The sequence below is a fragment of the Scyliorhinus torazame genome, chromosome 12 (assembly GCF_047496885.1).
Source record: "Scyliorhinus torazame isolate Kashiwa2021f chromosome 12, sScyTor2.1, whole genome shotgun sequence".
NCBI lineage: Eukaryota > Metazoa > Chordata > Chondrichthyes > Carcharhiniformes > Scyliorhinidae > Scyliorhinus > Scyliorhinus torazame.
Window position 1 is genome coordinate 40,285,957 of NC_092718.1, and position 19,994 is coordinate 40,305,950.

General features: G+C 45.1%; 1 protein-coding gene across 12 annotated transcripts in view; it reads right to left on the reverse strand.

Annotated features, from left to right (window-relative positions):
• The window catches only part of tcf12 (transcription factor 12), a 365,767-nt gene that overhangs the window by 33,698 nt on the left and 312,075 nt on the right, over nucleotides 1–19,994 (reverse strand). For all 12 annotated transcript variants that reach the window (XM_072470734.1, XM_072470723.1, XM_072470727.1 and 9 more), the window contains one exon: nucleotides 11,931–12,137. In XM_072470734.1, coding sequence (XP_072326835.1) covers nucleotides 11,931–12,137 — 207 coding nt within the window. The remainder of the gene's footprint in view (nucleotides 1–11,930; nucleotides 12,138–19,994) is intronic.

Consider the following 19,994-nt stretch of genomic DNA (forward strand, 5'->3'; position numbering starts at 1 on the left):
AGTTATAGCTGGGGGAAGGGCAATTATGATGCCATTAGACGTGACTTGGGGGGGATAAGGTGGAGAAGTAGGCTGCAAGTGTTGGGCACACTGGATAAGTGGGGCTTGTTCAAGGATCAGCTACTGCGTGTTCTTGATAAGTATGTACCGGTCAGACAGGGAGGAAGGCGTCGAGCGAGGGAACCGTGGTTTACCAAGGAAGTGGAATCTCTTGTTAAGAGGAAGAAGGAGGCCTATGTGAAGATGAAGTGTGAAGTTTCGGTTGGGGCGATGGATAGTTACAAGGTAGCGAGGGAGGATCTAAAGAGAGAGCTAAGACGAGCAAGGAGGGGACATGAGAAGTATTTGGCAGGAAGGATCAAGGAAAACCCAAAAGCTTTCTATAGGTATGTCAGGAATAAGCAAATGACGAGGGAAAGAGTAGGACCAGTCAAGGACAGGGATGGGAAATTGTGTGTGGAGTCTGAAGAGATAGGCGAGATACTAAATGAATATTTTTCGTCAGTATTCACTCAGGAAAAAGATAATGTTGTGGAGGAGAATGCTGAGCCCCAGGCTAATAGAATAGATGGCATTGAGGTACGTAGGGAAGAGGTGCTGGCAATTCTGGACAGGCTGAAAATAGATAAGTCCCCGGGACCTGATGGGATTTATCCTAGGATTCTCTGGGAGGCCAGGGAAGAGATTGCTGGACCTTTGGCTTTGATTTTTATGTCATCATTGGCTACAGGAATAGTGCCAGAGGACTGGAGGACAGCAAATGTGGTCCCTTTGTTCAAAAAGGGGAGCAGAGACAACCCCGGCAACTATAGACCGGTGAGCCTCACGTCTGTAGTGGGTAAAGTCTTGGAGGGGATTATAAGAGACAAGATTTATAATCATCTAGATAGGAATAATATGATCAGGGATAGTCAGCATGGCTTTGTGAAGGGTAGGTCATGCCTCACAAACCTTATTGAGTTCTTTGAGAAGGTGACTGAACAGGTAGACGAGGGTAGAGCAGTTGATGTGGTGTATATGGATTTCAGCAAAGCGTTTGATAAGGTTCCCCACGGTAGGCTATTGCAAAAAATACGGAGGCTGGGGATTGAGGGTGATTTAGAGATGTGGATCAGAAATTGGCGAGCTGAAAGAAGACAGAGGGTGGTGGTTGATGGGAAATGTTCAGAATGGAGTACAGTCACAAGTGGAGTACCACAAGGATCTGTTCTGGGGCCGTTGCTGTTTGTCATTTTTATCAATGACCTAGAGGAAGGCGCAGAAGGGTGGGTGAGTAAATTTGCAGACGATACTAAAGTCGGTGGTGTTGTCGATAGTGTGGAAGGATGTAGCAGGTTACAGAGGGATATAGATAAGCTGCAGAGCTGGGCTGAGAGGTGGCAAATGGAGTTTAATGTAGAGAAGTGTGAGGTGATTCACTTTGGAAGGAATAACAGGAATGCGGAATATTTGGCTAATGGTAAAGTTCTTGAAAGTGTGGATGAGCAGAGGGATCTAGGTGTCCATGTACATAGATCCCTGAAAGTTGCCACCCAGGTTGATAGGGTTGTGAAGAAGGCCTATGGAGTGTTGGCCTTTATTGGTAGAGGGATTGAGTTCCGGAGTCGGGAGGTCATGTTGCAGCTGTACAGAACTCTGGTACGGCCGCATTTGGAGTATTGCGTACAGTTCTGGTCACCGCATTATAGGAAGGACGTGGAGGCTTTGGAGCGGGTGCAGAGGAGATTTACCAGGATGTTGCCTGGTATGGAGGGAAAATCTTATGAGGAAAGGCTGATGGACTTGAGGTTGTTTTCGTTGGAGAGAAGAAGGTTAAGAGGAGACTTAATAGAGGCATACAAAATGATCAGGGGGTTGGATAGGGTGGACAGTGAGAGCCTTCTCCCGCGGATGGATATGGCTGGCACGAGGGGACATAACTTTAAACTGAGGGGTAATAGATATAGGACAGAGGTCAGAGGTAGGTTCTTTACGCAAAGAGTAGTGAGGCCGTGGAATGCCCTACCTGCTACAGTAGTGAACTCGCCAACATTGAGGGCATTTAAAAGTTTATTGGATAAACATATGGATGATAATGGCATAGTGTAGGTTAGATGGCTTTTGTTTCGGTGCAACATCGTGGGCCGAAGGGCCTGTACTGCGCTGTATTGTTCTATGTTCTATGTTCTATCTCTAGGCCATAAGGTTGAAAATTTGAGGCCTGCACTGGGAGAACTGAGAGAATGCTTTAATGATGTAGATAGATACATCAAACTAAAGCTCAATCTTCTGTTCTGGTGCTCAAGATGGACAATAAAAGATCTTGGGAGTACTGTTCCAATAAAAGCTGCGAGCTCTACAAGGGCTGATCAACATTCCTCCATCAATTAATTCTATTTGAAAAAGGTTAGTATTGTTGTTGCAGAACAGCAGCTGAATTTGCTTAAGTTACTGCACTTCAAAAAGGTTGAGTGATTTAAAAATGTTTTGAAGTAATGTTGCAAATACAGTAGTGTCAAATGAATCGGATATATAAACAAAATTAAACAGACAAGTAGAAATTCTGTGAAACTTGACTGCTATCATTATTTCACAAAGGTTCAGTCATCAATACCTTCTTAAAATGGACCATCCTCTTTTCTTCTAATCTTAATACATATTAAAATGTGGCTGGCCGACATAAACATAACAGGTGTTCAAACAGTTCTTTGTCTCAGAGCAGCAGTCTGTTCTGCAAAGGCCAGATAGTTCAATTCATTACCATACAGCTGACAGTCTGCAGTTTAGGCAGTGAATCACAGCACTGATGACATTTGTCTACATTTCAGTTGCAAAAAAATATATTTTCAAAATAAAAGCTAAGTTCAACATATGTCCTCAAGGAACAAAATACAACCATCTACAAGTTATACACCACTCACTCTATGGTATGTATATTAGGTGGCATGTATGTATATTAGGTTAGAGCACTCATTAAAAGAAACATGTAACCCCTAAACTTTCTCTCACCCATTTTCTTTCCTGCCCTCCTGAAGTTATTTGCTCCTTGCCTATGAATCCATGGGCTAGGTCCACTTTGTGGAACCCAACTGAGCCATCCGGGCAGTTCTAAGAAACCCTTCTAAAACAATTATGCTTTTTGAACAACTGCATAATTTTATATAATTTCATGATAACATTTTAACAGCTGGAGCTTCTTCACAAATTCATTTATTTGTTGATTAACTTTTTATGCTCATTAAATTCTGCACTAACCTCTTCATAGCAAGGAAAAGAACTTGCTGCTATATTCAAGTCATCAGTCGGTGCTAACCCTTCTATGTTAAAGCAACAATTTTTTTAAAGATGTAATTCTTTTACACTTAATGTTGAAAATAATTCTTCGATCATGGCAAACCCACTCCCCACCAACACCTCTAAAAATAATATTAATTCATCCAGGAAGAGAGCTAGGCAGCCCCGGTGACACTGTCTGGAATCTGTCATGAGGAGGTGCATCAACCGAGCTTCATTCTTCAATTGTCTTGCAAATTTCTTCCTTGAAGAAATATCTTGCTATTACAGTACTTGGTATCTTCCCTGAATAAAATGGGGAACTTGCAAATCGAAAGCCATCAATGTATAACTTAATTGTCAGAACCTTAGGGCGCGATCTTCCAGCCACGCTGTCCCAGAAAAGCAGCTCGCCGCAGCACATTGAAGCCGGTGAAGGCCGGGAGACATCACTCCCGGGATCTACCGAGCCCGCAACGCCTCGCGAGATTCAACACAATCTCGCGAGACGTTGCAAGGTGAATTCTTTTACAATGGGCGGGATCGTTGTTTGGCAAATCTGCATATTATAGCGAGGCAGTAAGCCTCAGTATAATGTGCAGAGTCCTAAAGTACATGAGGCTTTGAGATTCAATACCTTTGCCTTGGGGGCTTTGGGCAAGTGCCGTTTGGTACTGGTCCCCGGACGGAATGGCACTCATGTCTCCAAGGGGATCGGAGGCCCCTAGCAGCATGTCCTTTGGGCAGGGTAGAGCCCTGGCACTGCTAGTGCCACCTGGGCATCCTAGCAGTGCCATCCTGGCAGTGCCAAGGTACCAAGCCGCATTTTGTTTGCGTGTGCGATCGGGCCAGGGTTGCCTGCAGTGGTAGTTGGGTGGGGCTGGGGGAACCCTCCCACGTTGCGTTTGGGTTGGTGGGGCGAGGTCGGTGATTCTTTTAGGGCCTCTTGAGACCGGGATGCCGTTTAAAATGATGTCACGCTACAACGGGGTCTTCCGGCGAGCAAGGCTCCCCGCTGTAAAAAACGGCGACTGATTACCACATCTCGAGTCCATTAATCTGTGGAAATCTCAACTGAAAAGTGATTATGTTATACAATTTAATTCACCTATTTAAAAAAAATTTCCATTCTTACACCCAAGGATACACAGTAGGATGGTAAACAAGATAGATCTTTCGTATTTAGCAGAACATGGGAGCTGGACTGGATCATCTCTAAGGGTTACACTTTTTCATATGCTCTCACTACTCTCTCTCCCCAGGACAAACATTCAAAATAGAAACCACTGAGCAGTTTGGCTAACTAAACCTCGAAAACTTTACACATTGTACATGTTCAAACTGTAGTATTTGCAAAGCCAAGGCATCAAGCCCAAATCTGAGTGCAACTCAAGTGAACAGTGTTACCCTAATGCTCCTATTTTCACCAACCTCCATTGGCTCCCCTATCTCCAAATGCAATGAATTTATGATCCTTTTCATAGAATCCCTAAAGTGCAGAAGAAAGGCCGAGGTTTTAGCCTTTGCCTCCCTGGTGGCTCAGAGATGGATTTTGCTGGGCTGGAGGGACTCAGAGCCTCCAAAGTCGGCGGTGTGGGTCAGTGATGACAGAGTTTCTCAGGCGAGAGAAGATTAAGTTCGCCTTAAGGGGTTCAATACAGGGGTTCGCTTGGAGGTGGCACCTTTTCATCAACTTCTTTAAGGAAAACTGACAATCTGCAGGAAAGGGGGGGGGGGAAAGAAGGGGAGGCATGGAAGTGGAGAATAAGGGCAGGGAATCTAATATATGGGTAGCCAGGAGTTAGGGCGGGGGGGGGGGGGGGGGGGGGGGGGGGGGGCGCGGGGGGGAAGAGTTGTGTATGTTACTGTGGGGTGTTTTTTTGCCTGTGTCGGACCGTTCTGTTATTTAGAATGTTAACATATTAAAATGTTAAAATTATAAATGCCTCAATAAAATGTTCCCTCAAAAGAAATATTTTGTGTTACTACTCATTTCTCTCTCCTGCCTTCGGTCAACTCACTTATTTAAGCTCCAACATGGTTTGAAATTTTTACATCATCGGCACTATATAAATTCAAGCAGCAGTCATTTCCTGATAGAAAATTTTTGATTGATGCTTTTTCAAAACATAGAAAATACTTTTCTTCAGCTTGCACAGTATTTTACATACTATAAAATTCCCATGGAAAATCTTCTTATACAGCTTTATCCACAAAGACATTTTACAATCTACGTCCAGACACCAGAACAAAAGAGGAAAGAAAAAAAATCTAACTTTGTAAAGTTTGCCAATTAAAATGTTTTTTTCCCCAGCCTTTCATGTTTTAGACCAAATGTAGGAATACAAAACAGAATGCTGACATCCTGCCAGATATGATTCTAGGGATCTAAACTCTTTGATGTTTACTGCCACGGCTGCTGAATGGGTATAAATTGTTGCTAAATGTGGGAATGTCTTGGAACCAGATCAAACTAAAATAAAGCTTTTGCAGCAATGAATCCATCTTCATTGCTATTAGGTTAGACTTTTGACTACACGTCACTTGACCAGGAAGGAGTGACCAACCGAGAGTAGCGTTGGTGAGTGAGCACAAGGATGGGTGAAGAGGACTTGATCCAACTCAGGGTAACAAGTTTGGATGACAGAAAGTAGAATGAGAGGGGCATTTGAGAAGTGTGTTACAATAGTCAGTTTAGCGGTAACATGGATGAAGGTTTCAGTGCGTATGAGGCATAGGCAAAATTACAGAAATAGAAATAGACATGTCTTAGTGATGGCATAGATGTGTGGTCGGGTGGTGATCACAGGATCAACACGACCCTAAGCTTGTCACCAGTCTGGTTCAGCGTCAGACTGTTGCCAGGGAGAGTGATGAACTTGGTAGCTGGGAACAGAGTTTGCAGTAGGGCCAAAAGACTTTTGCTTCACAATATTTAATTGGAGGAAACTCCATTCATCCAGTACTAGAATTCCCAGCCTGGTTTTCAAATCCCATGGCCTCGGCCGTCCCCATCTCTAAATTTTGCTGCTTCATAATCGCCCAAAATAAACACGCTGATCTAACTCTGGCTTCGAGCATCTCCGATTTTAACTGCTCCACCATTGGTGGCTAGGCTTTCAAGTGTCGAGGCCCAAAAACCTAGAAATCCCTCTCTAAAATCATTCTGCCATTCATTTTTCCTTCTCAGTCACTCTATTATAACTGCCTCTTTGTCCAATTATTTGGCCATCTGCTTTAATATATATACTTTTGTGCCTCAGTGCCAAATATTGCTTTATAACCCTCCTATGAAGCATGGTGGAACATTTTATTACTTTACAGGTATTACATATAGGTTATTGTAAATAGTTTACAGTGTGAAGGATGGAAGTCCTTGTGGTGGCAAATGTTCGCATAATATCTCTTCTTTCTGTGATTTGATTTTAGTGAATTTACGAAACCTAGAGTAATGCTATCCAACAAAATATCGTGACCCTCAAGAGACCAGGAAGATTTCATTTCACCACTGGATCTGGGCAGAATACTCAATCATATTTGGTTGGCTACAGGATGCTAAAACAAATCTCAACACAAGGAATCACCAGTGAACAAAATACCAGACTTTTCACCCTTGATTGCTGTTCATAGATAGACCCACTAATCCTGAAGCACAGGCAGAAGCGGAGACTGTATCCAGGGGGCTGGGAGAGCGAGGACCTGAAGGGAGGGGGTGGGGGAGAGGAGCGAGGGTATGAAAGGGAGGTGGCGGACAGAGGCAAGTAAAGTGGTGTAGGAGACCGAAGGTGAACTCAGGGAAGATGAGGTGAGGGCACATGTCAAACAGGGAGACGGGGCTGAGAAGAATGAGGGTGTGCGCAGGGATGGGTGAGTGAGGGTGCACATCAGGGTTGGTGTAATGTGCTGAAGGGGGTGAAAAAGTAGTGAGAGAGTGCATGTGCGCTGTGGAGGAGAGGGTGCCTGCATAGGCAGAGAGGAGAGTAAAAGCATTAGAGGAGAGAAAAAGCATTAGAGGGGGAGGAATCGGAGGCAAAACCCTCCATTCTGTGAAGAGTTCCAAAAGTATCCAGCAAAGGTCAGTGGCAGTGAAAGACACCTGCAACATTGGCAGATGATATATATAGATCAGCAGCAAATGGGCTGGTGGCTGCCGCGTGTTTTATAATTCTATTCTTCATATCTCCTCTTATTGAAACCACTCCCTCCCTCACAGGATTAAGGGGAACAATTTCATAACAAGGATAATGCCAGGACTCAGCCACTTCCTCATCTGTTTAAGCATAAATGTAGTATCATTTGCACAACATCCAGCTTCATTTTACAGTATGTAACACTTCAGGCCTGTTGCAATCATGACTAAATATGTTGAACGTGTGTTTGTCTATTTATTTCTACCCAAACAACAGCTCTGGAAACTCTACATTGGCAGCTTAATTTAAATTCCTGGAGCATATCTGTTTCAAGCTGTGCAGCTTTTCCATGAAAATTCTCTCATATATCAATGGCTCCCACATTTTGAAGACAAGATGGATTTGATTAATTGATTCTATCTGGGGACTAATCTATAAATTGTTTGCTTCAATGGATATTTCCACTACAGCTGTTCTCAAATCCCTTTCATTAAAAAGCTCAATGTCACAACCACAAATTAAACATTGCATTCCATCAGTTCTTGTCCCTGCTCATGTACTCTTGGCTAATTCACTTTTTCAAGTACATTTCCAAGCTTCTGCAATGCATATCATCTTGCCTGATTCGCTCCATAAAATCTGCTGGAGAACATTTGTGCCAGTACTTACACATCTGGAAAAAATGTAAGCATAAACTAAAAATTCTCTGTGAAGGGTCTGTTTTCTCCATGCTGACTGGATTCCACAAAGCAGTAACCTCCACTTTACTGCGCAGGGGAGAGAAGGCATTTATATCTTAAATAGAAAACAAGTTGCAGGTGCAATTTTATCATTGGCATTCTTCCCATCAAAACAAGAACCTTGCACAGACAATTCTTTCTCCGTGAAAACCAATCAAGGAACATGACTTTCTCCAACAACTTCAGATTTAACCATGCTTGGATACAGGTTCTGCAGTGGAGAATAGAATCAATGGCAAATAGATATTTGACATTTCGAAAACCCAGAGTAAGCCTAATCATTACCATTGGAACAACATTACAAGCCACTTAAATCACGATTTTTTAATAAACCGGACTGTCCACAAACCTGGATTCCACAACACATCTCAACACCTAAACCACTTTCTAACATCCACAAAAGTCAAGGTGGCTTTAAAAAGGTAATATCCAGTGCTGCAGTTAGTGCTGACATCAATGGAAAAGGAACAGTAAAGAGATGTAAATAAAAATACCCTACGTACCTGTCATTAAAGTTTTAGATTAAAATGCTTTGTAAAGTTCTTTATGCAGATAGAATGTCATCTGACACTTGCATCTAGTGTTACTGTACTGTTACTGGCTGAACAAAGCTGCTTCCAGGTCATAAAGGCTGTTGAGACAGGAGTAGTCAGTAAAACATAAAAATGCAAGGATCACTGATTAGTACATTCAAAATACATAGTTACTATATAACCTACAAACTTAGTTTGATCTTTTTGAAAGTCTTACTACAGAGGATGGATATTACCTTTTCAAATGCTCAACATTGCCACTGACAAATATACAAGAATTCTCTTTAATCCAACACTATTTGTAACCTTATTGCAAATCTGCTTACATTTCAGGTGAGCTGTTTCAGATAGCACTTGTCTTAAACTAAGAAACATCCAATAAAACAGCAACAGGTCAGTGGCAATTGCACATACATAACTCTAGCTTCAGTTATCCAAAGAAACAAGACAGAGACAAAGTGGACCGATTCAATTGCAGCAGCTTAACCCAACCACAATATATACAGTTAGCACAATTATTGCAACAAGTATAACCCCTTCACCTGCAGTGACATCTCATTACATAGTCCAGCATTTTGAAGTAGAAAATGTGCAATCAAAAAGCAGAAATAAGAGCCATTTTTCAAGGAATAATCTCTACATAATTAGATTTACTTGGTAATAAACCACATATTATTTCTCAGTAAACCTGACAATCAGCAAACCTGTGAAAATAATATGCAGACAACTAGCTGCGGAAGCAGAACATGTTTTTTTACTGAATACATAACACATACAAGCAGTGATTTAATCTCAGGGTTCTATTGATTTAAATTTCAATTGGGTTCATGTTCTCCCAACTTTATTAATATTTATAAAATATTTCCAGCAATTTAGATTCTGCTCAATTTTGATATAGATGCGGATCAAGATTTTAAACTGATAGCCTGGACAAAAATAAAACAACTTCAGATTGGCTCACCTTTAAATTCAATGCTAATATAATTTACGGGAAATTGCGCCACAATTTGCAAATTTTAGTTGAAGTCAACAGCATTCAAATTGAATGAATACATCCACCTTACACATTACATGGCTCTTGGTAATAATTTAATTAGATTGAATAAGCAATCTGAACTTAAATTAAAATTATTTCAACTTAAAAACTGTAATAAGGCGTTTCACAGACGCACAACGGTTACTTCCTGTAAATGTAGACAGTTTTACTTGGATAGAGCTCAAAGCTTCAATGGAAAACTTCCTATAAATCAGGACTTTAACAGGAAAAGGAGAAGGGAAAACCAGAAGTGCAGGATCTGAACATTTCAGACTGGTGCCCTTGAACTAGGATATGTTGAATACAAATTAAATTAAATTGTTCAATGCATGAAAATCTACTTTACAGAAAAGTGATTCCAAACAAATTAGTGGAATACCATAATTGTAAGATAATTATGGAATACCATAATTGTTTTATGGCATGTTGTTGTGGGGTCTAGGTTTTTTTTGGGGGGGGGGGGAAGTGAGGGCGGCACCGAAATCAAATCGCAGCCTACTGTTTAGACAGTGATGTGTTCTGAACACATTCAAATCAGCTATATAGCATAAATATTTCAACATGCCGGATGATGCTACATCACAACTTGCAAAATACACATAAAATAATGTTGCAGTTATCCGTGATCTCTTTAAAAACAAAACAACCCGCGGCACGGTGGTGCAGTGGTTAGCACTGCTGCCTCATGGCGCCGAGGGCCGGATTCGATCCCAGCCCCGGCTCACTGTCCGTGTGGAGTTTGCACATTCTCCCCAGGTCTGCGTGGGTCTCACCCCCACAACCGAAAGATGTGCAAGGTAGATGGTGTAGCCAGTTAAAATGGCTAACTCCCGATTTAGAATGGCTAACTCCCGATTTAAAATGGGGAACGGCAAAGGCTGATGGGAAAGTCAGCCAACAGGACACAAATGAGCAGCTGCAGGTTGACTGTGTATTCACCTCTGGGAAGGCCAGACAAGATTGATACCAGTAACCATCAGCACAACAAAACACCAGCCATCTGCATATTAATGAGCAATCCCCTGGAACAATGAGCAACATTTAGATACATAAAGCCAACCCAGACTCGTCGGCGCCAGCAGAAGCCTACACAAAGGGAGGTGAACGACCACCTCAAGACCGCCCATCGATCAAGGAATCGCTCCAGCATTGGAGAAAATCGAACCAAGTGATTGGGACAAAGTCCAATCATTTGGAACCAGGTACAGGGTCCGCCCCGAAAGGCAGGAAGCCCCTGGGGACTATAAGAATAGAGTCCAAGTTCAAATTGTTCTTCTTGACCGGATCATTCAGCAACGCGAACCAACCCTCGACAGTGACCGGTCCAGCCATCGCTGAAATATAGTAAGTCTTACTTCAACGCTCGCTACGCGATAGGTGCTCCTAGCTACCAATCTGTACCAACTTCGAATCCCGCAGTATCAGAACACGAACGAAAGGTCATTCGTTTCCCTGACCTGGTGGGCCAGTTCCGAGTTAAGTATTGGCCTGTTAGTCGTAGAAGTAGCTTAGACGTAGAATTTATGCACGAGTAGTGATTACTGTGTATAATAAATGTGCTTTGATTTAAATTTTACTAAGCGGTGTATTGGATTATTGATCATTACTCGGACTTGAACCACGTGGCGGTATCAGAAAGATACCTGGCGACTCAAGAGCAAAGGTGATAAAGCAGAGCAATTAAACTAAGGCAAAAGTTAGCAACAATGGATTGACTATGCTCAAATGCCCCTTAATTAGAAAAAATAATAATTGGGTACGCAAAATTTATTTTTAAACATCTTTAAAAAAACAACCCAAAGTTAATCTGGTTTCAAACAGATTTAAAACTGCTCTACCTCCATATACCCAGTTATCGGTATCTACAGTTACAATGTAGCCAACATTGAAGGCATACCATTTCACATTCAAAAGCAGAAAACTTTTTTAAAAACTAAATTCAATCATGATCACATTTGAAAATAATATAATGAAGTGATAAAAATGTGTGCAATAGTAGTGTGTTAAACATAACTATAAGCACAACGTACAAGGTCAACAATAATAGTGTGGCTTCATATGCTGCAATAAATTTTAACAAGAAAGCAAACCGATTTCCTTCTCTATAAAAAAATATTAATGTGGAATTCTGGTAAAACATTGTGTGCTACAAAAGCAAAAGAATTGTATTGGCCATTGAGAATAAATTTCCACGTTGACAATTTCTCCCTTTCGTAGTATATATATTTTAAGAAGTTACCATTGACGTTTGCCGACTGGATGCTACCAGTGCAGGTGCTCCATAGTTTGAATTCAGTCCTCCAATTGGCCCATTTTGTGATGGTCCCAGTAAACTATGCATGTCACCATGGCCACCAGACATGCTTGTTGAAGGGCCAACAGCGTGATTTCGGAGAACGTGGATGGCATCATCCAATCGGTCCAGACGATCCTCCATTCGAGTTTGCTGTGAAGAAACAACATGCTGAATGAAGACATTTGCTTTGGCAACACTTCTAATAAGGTAAACTCACAGCTGGTCAGTTAATGTATAAAGCATGTCATGGATAAGAAAGGAAAGAAATAGCAACAAAAACAAAAGGTCTCAACAGCAGCTACAAGCATCTGGAATATGTTTCAAATTATAAACCGGATATCTGGGGAAAGGGAATTAAAATAAACAATTCACATTAAAGGGAGCCACTTATTATGGGTGGGGCGATTTGAAAGTTTGCGATTTTCTCAGCACAATAAAGAGAATCATTAAGATGGTCATTTGACATGCATTTTTGTTGGGACATGTAAATTTACTTGGATGTGGTATCATAGTGATTATGTTACTGACTAGTAATCCAGAGGCCTGGATTAATGATCCAGAGAGATGAGGTCAAGTCCTACCACGGCAGCTGGGGAATTCAAATTCAGTTAATTAAGTAAACCTGGAATGAAAAGCTAGTACCAGTAATTGTGGCACTGAAACCATCAGGTTGTTGTTCAAAACCCTGTTTCATTAAAGACTTTCAGGGCTGAAAATCTGCTGTCCGTATCCAGTCTGGCTTATACGCAACTCCAAACCCATAGCAATGTGGTTGACTTTTATTTAACTGCCCAGTGCAAACGACTCTGTTTTTTCCAAACCTCTGCAAAAACAAGTGTAAAATCAGAGGGACCACCTAACATTGGTTTCGGCACCAGATTCAGACAGGACAAAGGCACACCCAGCCCAAGCAACACTGCAAAGTCGTCTTCACAACATCTGGGGACTGTGCCACCATTGGGAGAGCTGACCCAAAGACTAATCAAGCAATAGTCTGACTGTCATACTCACAAAATCTTACGTGTCAGCCAATGTCCCAGACTCCTCTATCACCATCCCTGCCAGCGGAACAAGACTGTTGCATGCTTTATACATGCATTAAAGTAGGTGGCACAGTGTTATACATTCAGGAGGAAGTGGCCCTTAGAATCTTCCACAATGATTCTGAACCTGATGGAAGTCTTGCTGATTACCACCTTTCCTCAGCTGGTGAATTAGTACTCCTTCATTTTTAACAACATTTGGAGGAAGCAAGGGCATAGAATGCACTTTAGATGGGAGAATTCTATGCCGATTAAAAGTGACTTAGGAGCATCACTATGACAGAGCTGACTGAATACTGAAGGACACAGCTGCTAGATTGGGCCTGTGGCAGGTGGTGAGAACACCAACAGAAAGGGGAAAAAGCTACATGAACAAGTTCTCATCATCTACTTGTTAAAGTTGCATCTATCCATGATACGTGCCCTCTGTACACATCTTCAACCGGAGGACACTCGCTACCATGTTGTGTGGCACTACAACTGTGCTAAATAGGATAGATTCAGAAAAGATCCAGAAGCTCAAAACTGGGCACCCTGGAGGTGCTTTACGTCATTAGCAGCAGGACTGTATCCTGCCATAATCAGTAACGGCATACCTCCCAACGTGCCATTACCATCAAGTCAGGGGATCAACCAAAGAGGGGCTTAAAAATGAGGTATCAACCCAGTGAAGCAACAACATATTACATGCAAGTTAAATAGCAGAGGCAAAGCGGTCTACATCCCACCCCAGGCAGAAGTGAGGAAGATGCTGGACGAACTGTACAGTTATAAACAACTACGAAACAGAACACCCGGAGGCCTTGTTCATCGTGGCCGGAGACTTCAACAAGGCCAACCTCATGAGTGTACTGCCAAAATTCCACCAGCACATCTCCTGTCCCACCAGGAGCGACAACACTCTTGACCACTGCTACTCAAAAATCAAGGGTACCTACCGTTCCATCCCCCGACCGCACTTTGGGAAATCAGATCATAAGATGGTGCTCCTTCTCCCGGCATACAAGCAGAAACTCAAGCGGGAGAATCCAGCTAAGAAGGTTGTGCAGTGCTGGTCCGAGGAGACAGAAGAGCTCTTACTTAGAGACAGTGCTCAGACGGCCCTGACCTATACAAGAAATCCAGGTACGACCTCCGCAAAGCCATCCGAGATGCCAAGAGAGAATATCAAACCAAACTAGAGTCAGACAGACTCTTGGCGATTGTGGCAAGGACTAAACAACATAACGGGCTACAAAGCGAAGCGGAGCAGTATCTCCGGCAGCAGCGTACCCCTCCCCGATTAACTCAATGCATTCTCTGCTCGGTTCGAGCAGTAACCAACAATCCGCTGTTGAGTGCCACAGCAGCCCACAACTCATCCATACCCACCATCACAGCTTCCGAAGTCAGATCGGCCTTCCTGAAAGTGAACCCTCGGAAGGCGACGGGCCCGGATGGGATCCCTGGTCGTGCACTCAGAGCCTGCGTGGACCAGCTGGTAGGAGCGTTCGTGGACATCTTAAACTGTCCCTACTCCACTCAGAGGTCCCCACCTGCTTCAAGAAGACCACCATCATACCGGTGCCAAAGAAGAAGCAGGCAACGTGCCTCAATGACTACCGTCCGGTGGCCCTGACTTCAGTCGTAATGAAGTGCTTCGAGAGGTTGATTATGAAGCTCACCACCTCCATACTCCCAGAATGCCTTGATCCACTGCAATTTGCATACTATCGCAACCGGTCCACAGCAGACGCCATTTCCCTGGCCCTACACTCATCCCTGGAGCATCTCGACAACAAGGACTCCTACATCAGACTCCTATTTATTTTTTAAAAAATATATATTTATTAAAGCTTTTATCAACACAATTTTTCTCCCTTACAAACAATAACCGCCCCCCCCCCCCCCGTAACAAAATAACAAGAAATCACACTGAGCAAGATATATACACGGCAAAATGGTATATTTACATAGCTTTATACACCGGCTCTCTCCCGCACGTGCCAGTTTCCCCCACCCTTCATGTTATCTCTTGCTCATCCACCCCCCACAAGCAATCCCCCATTCCCCCCCCCCTCCCTGGGTTGCTGCTGCTGCTGACCGACCTTCCTCTAACGCTCCGCGAGATAGTCTAGGAACAGTTGCCACCGCCTGTAGAACCCCAGCGCAGACCCTCTCAAGGCAAACTTAATCCTCTCCAGCTTTATGAACCCAGCCATGTCGTTTATCCAGGCCTCCACGCTAGGGGGCTTCGCCGCCTTCCACATTAGCAGGATCCTTCACCGGGCTACTAGGGACGCAAAGGCCAGAATCCCGGCCTCTTTCGCCTCCTGCACTCCTGGCTCGTCCACTACTCCAAATATTGCTAGCCCCCAGCTTGGCTTGACCCGGACTTTCACCACCTGAGATATTGCTCCCGCCACTCCTCTCCAGAACCCCTCCAGTGCCGGGCATGACCAAAACATATGGACATGGTTCGCCGGGCTCCCTGAGCACCTTCCACATCTGTCCTCTACCCCAAAGAACCTGCTCAACCTCGCCCCCGTCAAGTGAGCTCTGTGAACCACCTTAAATTGTATCAGGCTGAGCCTGGCACACGAGGAGGAGGAATTAACCCTACCTAGGGCATCAGCCCACGGACCTTCCTCGATCTCCTCCCCCAGCTCCTCCTCCCATTTACCCTTCAACTCTTCTACCAGCTCTTCCCCCTCTTCTTTCATCTCCTGGTGTATTGCCGACACCTTGCCCTCCCCGACCCACACACCCGAGATCACCCTATCTTGAATTTCTTGTACCGGGAGCAACAGGAATTCCCTCACCTGTCGCCTCACAAACGCCCTCACCTGCATATATCTAAAAGCATTTCCCGGGGGTATCTCAAACTTCTCCTCCAGTGCCCCTAGGCTCGAAAACGTCCCGTCAATGAACAGGTCCCCCATTCTTCTAATCCCCGCCCGATGCCAGCTCTGGAACCCCCCGTCCATCCTCCCCGGGACAAACCGGTGGTTGCCCCTGATCGGGGACCACACCGAGGCTCCCATTGCACGCCTGTTCCGTCTCCACTGACCCCAGATCCTTAGCGTTGCCACCACCACCGGGCTCGTGGTGTACCTTGTCGGCGAGAGCGGCAGGGGTGCCGTCACCAACGCCCCAGGCTCGTTCCTTTACAGGACGCCATCTCCACCCTCTTCCATGCCGCCTCCCTCTCCCTCCATCACCCACTTGCGGATCATCGCCACATTTGCTGCCCAGTAATAGCTCCCTAGGTTTGGCAGCGCCAACCCTCCTCGGTCCCTACTTCGTTCCAGGAACCCTCTCCTTACCCTCGAGGTCCTATTCGCCCACACAAACCCCATTATACTCCTGCCTACTCTCTTGAAAAAGGCCTTGGTGATCACAATGGGAAGGCACTGAAACACAAACAGAAACCTCGGGAGGACAACCATTTTGACTGACGACACTCTGCCCGCCAGCGAGAGCGGTAACATGTCCCATCTTTTGAAGTCCTCCTCCATTTGCTCCACCAACCTCGTCAGATTCAGTTTATGTAGGGCCCCCCAACTCCTGGCTATCTGGATCCCCAGATACCGAAAACTCCCCGCTGCCCTCCTCAGCGGTAGGTCCCCTATCCCTCTTTCTTGGTCCCCTGCCTGTAATACAAAGAGCTCACTCTTCCCTACATTAAGCTGATAGCCCGAAAACTCCCCAAACTCCCTTAGAGTCTGCATGACCTCCACCATCCCCTCCATTGGATCCTCACCTGTCGCCTCACAAACGCCCTCACCTGCATATATCTAAAAGTATTTCCCAGGGGTATCTCAAACTTCTCCTCCAGTGCCCCTAGGCTCGAAAACGTCCCGTCAATGAACAGGTCCCCCATTCTTCTAATCCCCGTCCGATGCCAGCTCTGGAACCCCCCGTCCATCCTCCCCGGGACAAACCGGTGGTTGTACAACAACAGGTCATCCGCATATAGTGACACCCAATGCTCTTCTCCCCCTCGGACCATCCCCCTCCATTTATTAGACTCCCTCAATGACATGGCCAAGGGTTCGATCGCCAATGCAAACAACAGGGGGGACAGGGGGCACCCCTGCCTCGTTCCTCGGTACAGCCAAAAGTACTCCGACCTCCGCCGGTTCGTCACTACACTCGCCACCGGGGCTCTGTAAAGGAGCTTAACCCAACTGATAAACCCTCCCCCGAACCCAAACCTACGCAGCACCTCCCAGAGGTACTCCCACTCTACTCGGTCAAAGGCCTTTTCCGCGTCCATAGCTGCCACTATCTCCGTCTCTCCCTCCTCCGATGGCATCATTATCACGTTTAAGAGCCGCCGCACATTAGTGTTTAATTGCCTGCCCTTTACGAATCCCGTCTGGTCCTCGTGGATCACCCCCGGGACACAGTCCTCAATCCTCGTGGCCAGCACTTTTGCCAACAACTTAGCGTCCACATTGAGGAGCGAGATCGGCCTGTACGATCCACATTGCAGTGGGTCCTTGTCCCGCTTTAGGATCAAAGAAATTGTCGCTTCCGACATTGTCGGGGGCAGGGTCCCCTCCTCGCTTGCCTCATTAAAGGTCCTCACTAGTAGCGGGGCCAACAGGTCTACGTACTTTCTGTAGAACTCCACCGGGAACCCGTCCGGTCCCGGGGCCTTCCCCTCCTGCATACTCCCCAAACCCTTGCTCAGCTCCTCCAACCCAATTGGTGCCCCCAAACCAACCACCTCTTGCTCCTCCACCCTCGGGAATCCCAGTTGGTCTAGGAATCGTCTCATCCCCTCTTCCCGCACTGGGGGCTGGGATCTGTACAGCTCTTCATAGAAGGCCTTGAATACCTCGTTCATTTTTGTCGCACTCCGAACCGTGGCTCCCCTTCCATCTTTGATTCCCTCTATTTCCCTCGCTGCCGTCCTCTTACGGAGCTGGTGTGCCAGCATCCGACTAGCCTTTTCCCCATACTCGTAGGTCGCCCCCTGCGCCTTCCTCCACTGTGCCTCCGCCTTCCCTGTGGTCAACAGGTCAAACTCCGTCTGGAGCCGACTCCTATTTATTGACTATAGCTCCACCTTCAACACCATAATCCCAGCCAAGGTCATATCAAAGCTCCAAAACCTAAGACTTGGCTCCCCACTCTGCAACTGGATCCTCGATTTTCTGACCAACAGACCACAATCAGTAAGAATGAACAACAACACTTCCTCCACAATAGTCCTCAATACCGGGGCCCCGCAAGGCTGCGTACTTAGCCCCCTACTCTACTCCCTGCACATACACGACTGCGTGGCAAAATTTGGTTCCAACTCCATCTACAAGTTTGCTGACGATACGACCATAGTGGGCAGGATCTCGAATAACGACGAGTCAGAATACAGGAGGGAGATTGAGAACCTAGTGGAGTGGTGCAGCGACAACAATCTCCCCCTCAATGCCAGCAAAACTAAAGAGCTGGTCATTGACTTCAGGAAGCAAAGTGCTGTACACACCCCTGTCAGCATCAACGGGGCCGAGGTGGAGATGGTTAGCAGTTTAAAATTCCTACGGGTGCACATCTCCAAAAATCTGTCCTGGTCCACCCACATCGACGCTACCACCACGAAAACACAACAGTGCCTATACTTCCTCAGGAAACTAAGGAAATTTGGCATTTCCACATTAACCCTTACCAACTCTTACAGATGCACCATAGAAAGCATCCTATCTGGCTGCATCACAGCCTGGTATGGCAAATGCTCGGCCGAGGACCGCAAGAAACTTCAGAGAGTCGTGAACACCGCCCAGTCCATCACACGAACCTGCCTCCCATCCATTGACTCCATCTACACCTCCCGCTGCCTGGGGAAAGCGGGCAGCATAATCAAAGACCCCTCCCACCCGGCTTACTCACTTTTCCAACTTCTTCCATCGGGCAGGAGATACAGAAGTCTGAGAACACGCACAAACAGATTCAAAAATAGCTTCTTCCCCACTGTTACCAGACTCCTAAATGACCCTCTTATGGACTGACCTCATTAACACTACACCTTGTATGCTTCATCCGATGCCGGTACTTATGTCGGTACTTATGCTGGTACTTATGTTACATTGTATACCTTATGTTGCCCTTTTATGTAGTTTCTTTTATTGCTTTTTCTTCCCATGTACTTCATGATCTGTTGAGCTGCTCACAGAAAAACACTTCTCACTGTACCTCGGTACACATGACAATAAACAAATCCAAGCTGAACAATCTCACAACAAAGGGATCAGATCCATCTACAATCCTGTCACATCCAGCTATGATTAGTGGTGGGCAATTAAACAAACATGAGACTTCATGAACATCCCTGTCCTCAGATAATGGTGGAGTCCAGTATGCTAGTGCAAAAGAGAAGGCTGAAGCATTTGTAACCATTTTCATGCAGAAGGACCAAATGGATGAGGTCTGCACTACCACAGAAACAAATCTTCAGTCAATTAAGCTCACACCACATGACATCAAGAAACAGCTGAAAGCACTGGATACTGAATAGCTATGGGTCCTGATAACATCTCATGTGGCAGTACTGAAGACCTGTGTTCCAGAAATAGCTGAGTCAACAACCATGCTGTTCCAGTATAGCTACTGCACTGAATTTACCTAATAAATTGGAAAATTGCCCAAGTATGTCCTGCTCACAAAAGCAGGATAAATCCAATCTGGCCAGTTTCTACCGCAGTCTACGAACTATCAGCAAAGTGACAGAAAGGCTCGTCATTGATGTTATCCAACTGCATTTACCGAATTTGACCGCCTAGCTCCAGATCTTAATATTTCACAGTCTAAACATGGATAGCTCAATTTCAGAGCTTGGTGAGGCTGACTGTCCTTCAAAGCAGCATTTGAGTGATAATTCGAGGAGTCTTAGTAAATTGAAGTAATTGTGGAATAATGAGGAAAGATTTGTACTGACTGGAGTCATACCTAGCTCCAAGGTTGGTGTTGTTGGAGGCCAATC